Genomic DNA, 5,048 nt, shown 5'->3' on the forward strand with positions numbered 1-5,048 from the left:
ATTATTAATTTGTTATCATTTTCTATGTGTGAGCTATAAATAGTTTACGGATTAGGAAAACTTGAAAATTTGATAATTGAATTAAAGTTGAGTTTCCTCTTCAATTTAAGAATTTTCCCTTTGTGAAGTTTCCTTACGTGGATTTAGAAATTCTCCCTCCGGGTTAGGCCGGTAAAACATCATCCTGTCCATTCCGCTGCATCAGTTATCTTCGATCTCAACTCTCAAGCATGGAAACTTTATATGCTTGAATGAAATTTTAAATTTGTTTCTATAACGTTTTCTCTACGGAGTTGTGTTTTTTTTTCACAATTTAAATCAAAACTTAAATTTTTTTGCGCCAAAACATTAAATTTAAATTTTTATAATAAAAAATACTATGATAAAAAAGTTTGAGTTGTCAAAAAATAAACCCTTAAATTTTTGTTCAAAGTTTATGTTGGGATGAGACCAAACGGGCCACTACTGAGTCCCCACATGGTGACTTGGTAACTACTCAAAGTGGTCGTCATTTTGACACGTTTTTCACAAACAAAAGTAACTGGCGCAAAGACAACTGAATGACCAATATAGGGGAAGAATTTCTCACGTCTACAGGGAATTTTCAGTCGATAATCTACAAACTGTCTCATATACAAAAAATCACACTACCCCATTAACGCAATTGCTTCAAAGCTCACCCTTTTGACCATCCACTTTTCCCAGCGCAAACAGACAAGATAATACATTTTTTTTTTTTTTTGACAGCAAACGTTTAAACTGCAGACACAAACAAAAGTTTATCTTTTTTTTTCCTGTCTCGACCATTCATTCGCAATCTCATATAAAGGAAGGTATTTGTAAGAACAAAACATCACAGGGGTTTCTCACCAGGGAGATAGGAAGGCGACCCGCCCTCGATTTGGTTCTTTTTTCTGTTGAAGATGCCACTAAGATTAGGCAAGAGCGCCTTCTTCGAAATGGAGGGTTTCTCCTTCTCCAGCTTCTTTGTGTCGATAACTTTGGTCTGAGGGTTCGGCTTTTGAACTTTGTAGTGGCGTGGGGATGACTCTACTGAGACCTCTGCCTCTGCTAATATACGAGATGCAGCTTCGGCCGCCTTCTTTTGCTCGCGTTCCCGCCACCTTCTTAGCTCCCCCTCCACCGCTTTCTTGGCGGCTTCAGCCATTGCCGCTCTTTTCAAAGCCTCCTCCGTAGCAGCCTTCATGTCTTCAATCTCTTTCTGGGCTAACTCTAACCTCTTCAGGGCCTCGTTTTCGCTAGCTCTCACGGCTTCCACCTGAGCCATGGCAGCAGCCACTTTCATGTCAGCCAATTTGTCGGATTCCTCAACTTTGCGGCTCAAAGACTCAAACTCATCCCTTGATATTGTGATATTGGCACCAGACTCGGAAATTGAGGTGCGGGCGGCATTAGTTTGCTCAGATAAGGCCTTAATCTGATCAACTGCTCTTTCCTCCGCCGCTTTAGCTTCCTCAGCTTCTTCCAAAGCAATTTTTAGCTGCTGCTCTGCTTCTTGCACTGCAATTTTTGTGGCTTCCGCTTCCTTCTTCAATTCCTCTGCTTTAGATTTCATTTCTTCCGCTTCTCGACGCGCATTTTCAGTTTCTAGCGATAACTGGTTCAATGTCGATATCATTTCATCACAAGCACCTCTTGTTTTGGACTCTTCTACAAGGCAGGCTTCAAGCTCAGATTTACTTTTCCGAAGTTTAACATGCAGATTACCGGCAATGGATTCTGTTTCTGCTTCTTTTTCCTTCAGTTCAGAATGCTCTTTCTTTACATTCTCCAGTTCCACCTTAAGAGCCTCAACCAAGCTTCTTAGTGAGCTTTCCTCTTCTGCAACTTTCTGTAATGAGCCTTTTGCATCATCGAGCTCGGAAGTGACAGTTCTCACAGACTCTAGATCGGAAGCCTTTGCGTTCTCCATTTGCTTTTGCATAGCTCCAATTTCATTCAATGTTTCAGCAAGCTGTGCTTCAAGATTTCTGGAAAGTTCTGGATCAAACTCTTTTTTCAAGACATCTAATTTTTTAGCCGACTCCTCCAGTGTGGATTTGTGTGACTGCCTCAGGACATCTTTTTCAGCAAATATCTTGGCTTGCTCCTGTTGGGCATGCAGAGATGCAAGCTTAACTTGCCCGATTGATTCCTGCACAGCTGAAATTTCTTTAGAGAGTTCACCAACTCTCTCCACATTTGCTTTGGCTGCATCTTTGGCTTCTGCTTCTTGCTTGAAGGCAGCATCTTTTGCTTCCAACGACAAATCACAATCCTGTCGAAGTTTCCGTAATTCTTGCTTTGCCGCATCAAGTTCACTAATTACAGTAGTATACTGTGCTCTTGCCGTTTCTAAGTCATGTTTCCAGGCACCATCAGCACCGGGAAGGCTAGAACTATTTGCTTCTTCAAATTGCTTTGCCTGACTTTTTGCAGCTTCTATTGCCTTGACTGCCGATCCCTTGGATTCATTTAGAGATTTCAGCTTGTTATTGAGATCGTTGATTGCTGCTTTGGCCCTTTCAAGCTCTGAAAGTGCTTCTGATTTTGTTGTTTCGGCACTCTTTAGTTGTTCTTTCAGCTTGTTCAATTCTTTCTGGGCCAGGTGAAGCTGCGTCTCTTTTGCCAACACCCTCTGCATTTAATCCAAAATAAATAAATGAATGAATTTGGCTTCACACACTAGCATCCCAAAAGTAGGTAATAATTAAAGTACTTTGGAGGAAAAATATTTCTGCAGCACCTGTTGGCTCAAAATGAAGAATGCTTATCAATTGAAAAGATTCAAACTGAATAAAGAAATAACTAGCCGACTGCATTAATAAATTAATCATGTCACTGAAACTACCTCTGCAGAATAAGGTTTTGGCTTCCTAATAGCAGGTTTCTCTCCGGAGAATGCTCCTTCACCGAATAGCGTGACCGCATCTTTAACAGATTGAAAAGGTGCCCTGGTGTCTATCTCTCCCACCTCTGCCTTGGGATTAGGAGACTCTGACGTACTTGAACGCCCTTTTGCAACCATACTGGTTTATTTGTTAAATATACAATTCAACCTGTTGAACCATCAAATGAACTATTTTTGGAAACACATACAGCAAGGACGAGACAAATATGAGAACGACATGATTAGCATACGTTCAAAGATGCTTGAATTCAGTTAACCAAGTATGTGGTCCCAGCTCCCACGTAATCAAGCCGGCAGAAAACAAAATTCTATTTCCACTCTTTGCCTTAAGCAACTTCTAAATCCAAATAGTAAACCTCATGAAAATCCACACTTCTCTGTAATCCAAATTATGGGATTTTAATCACGGATTACTACTTAAATAAAAAGACTTAACACTAATGGGAACTTAATTAACACCCCAATTTCCAAATTCTCTTATTTGCAGAGGACCCAATAGGACATCAAAATTCCTTACATTCCTGCAGAAAATCATGTCATTGCTTTACATGTAACAAATATGAAAACGACATGAATAACTACCAAACCTAACTTTTCTCAGATAAAAGAACCACCAACCAATGGAACCAATAATTCATTACATGGGAAACATTTTTGATGATTCTGATCACATAAAAACCGAACATTCCTCTTCAAGACCTTTGCTCAAGAATTTCGTTATTTCCGGTCGAATAACCGAAATCCAAGAACCTATAATGGAACTAAATGCAATTTTCAATTTTTCACTAGGCAACAGAATAAGCTCCAAGTATAACATTCATTGAAAAAAAAAAGTTCCAAACTTTACAACGTTTGAACTATATAATAACTATACCTCAGCTTCCCTGATCCAATCACTCTTCCAATGATGAAAATTCCCAGTTCTGACAAGCTATTCAAGTCCAAACCTAGCTTGTTATAAGAAAAAAATTCAAAAAAAGTTTTTTAAAAAATTAAAACAAAGCCAAATATCCGATGACCTAAAATGAAAATTACAAAGATTAAAGCTTCAAAAGCGGAAATGAACAAAGAAATAACCGGATAATCGCTTACCCAAAAACCCTAATTAAACCTCCATATAAGAAGAAACTCACCACACAGAAACCCTAGAAGCCAACGGAGCTCAAGAAAAGGCAATCACCATTGGAGACCAAACAGTCACACGCAACCAATACCGGAGATCATCTTCGCGGATCGTTGCGAGCTTCAAAAGTCAAAACCTCCTCGGACATGTCGAACAGAGAAAAAAACCGAAACCGAAAGAAACAGCCTCTGAGCTTCACGAAACTCCCGAAAGTCCCGAACTTTTCCAGACCGAGAAAGTGTTTTCTCGAGAAAATGAGCGAAATTCAAATCAAAACACCAAAAGAAAGAATTTTTTGGGGAGATTCTTCCAGTCGGATATGGTTAGAGAAGAATTCGAGGTCTTTTAGAGAGAGAAAGAGTAAGAGAGAGAAAGAGAGAGTTTGAAAATTCGAAAGCTGTCGGAGACAAATTTTATATCAGAAAACGAAGCTCGTGAAGAAGGGGGAGAAAGAGAGAGAGAGGGAGACAGAGAGAGCGAGAGAGAGAGAGAGAGGGAGACAGAGAGAGGGAGAGAGAGAGAGAGAGGGAGACAGAGAGAGCGAGAGAGAGAGAGAGAGGGAGACAGAGAGAGCGAGAGAGAGATCCTGTGGATTCGGTCTACCGTGAGCTCGCTTTTTTGCGTACAATGAGTGGTTGTACTTTATGGATCAGAAAAATACTCTTTTGGTTTTGAAAAAAGAGAAGATTCTTATGTGGCAGAGTTGGAGATTAATTTTGCTTTTATTGGCTTTTGTATGGAATAGTTCCTTGAAGAAAATTACAGGCGTTGATTTTGGTAGATTTAATATACAATTATTGTTAACGTTGAAAATTTGTTAACAAAATAATAACTTCTAATGGAATGTTTAGTTTATGAATATAAAATTATGATTCATATTTCTAATTTTGAAAATTTAAATTTTTTGTGAGATAAAAATATTGTAGAGAATTAAGAACCATAATTCAGAACGATTAACGAACCTTTAAAACAAACAACGTGTAAACGGTTTGTGCGAATTTAATAATCTAAAAC

General features: G+C 39.0%; 1 protein-coding gene across 3 annotated transcripts; it reads right to left on the reverse strand.

Moving 5' to 3' along the window:
• Nucleotides 1-538: 538 nt before the first annotated feature.
• Nucleotides 539-4,428, reverse strand: LOC21406477 (WEB family protein At5g55860). Of its 3 annotated transcripts, none has more exons than XM_024162966.1 (4): nucleotides 4,045-4,428; nucleotides 3,786-3,858; nucleotides 2,852-3,059; nucleotides 539-2,638 (listed from the first exon to the last, which is right to left on the reverse strand). In XM_024162966.1, the coding sequence occupies exons 3-4, from the start codon at nucleotides 3,026-3,028 to the stop codon at nucleotides 854-856; spliced, it is 1,962 nt and encodes a 653-aa protein (XP_024018734.1). In that variant the 5' UTR covers nucleotides 3,029-3,059; nucleotides 3,786-3,858; nucleotides 4,045-4,428; the 3' UTR covers nucleotides 539-853. The 3 variants fall into 3 exon arrangements, with proteins under 3 accessions (XP_024018734.1, XP_024018735.1, XP_024018736.1); XM_024162967.1 differs by having other exon boundaries at nucleotides 3,786-3,862; XM_024162968.1 differs by lacking the exon at nucleotides 4,045-4,428 and adding an exon at nucleotides 4,004-4,018 and having other exon boundaries at nucleotides 3,786-3,862.
• Nucleotides 4,429-5,048: the final 620 nt, after the last annotated feature.

The sequence above is a fragment of the Morus notabilis genome, unplaced genomic scaffold, assembly GCF_000414095.1.
Source record: "Morus notabilis unplaced genomic scaffold, ASM41409v2 Scaffold337, whole genome shotgun sequence".
NCBI lineage: Eukaryota > Viridiplantae > Streptophyta > Magnoliopsida > Rosales > Moraceae > Morus > Morus notabilis.

What these genes read in the sequence shown, in the direction of transcription:
- LOC21406477 (XM_024162966.1), bottom strand. Translation starts at nt 3,028, where the DNA reads ATGGTTGCAAAAGGGCGTTCAAGTACGTCAGAGTCTCCTAATCCCAAG. An exon ending in CAAAACCTTATTCTGCAGAG is followed by an intron (nt 2,639 to 2,851) that starts GTAGTTTCAGTG and finishes GATTAAATGCAG; the next exon opens with AGGGTGTTGGCAAAAGAGAC.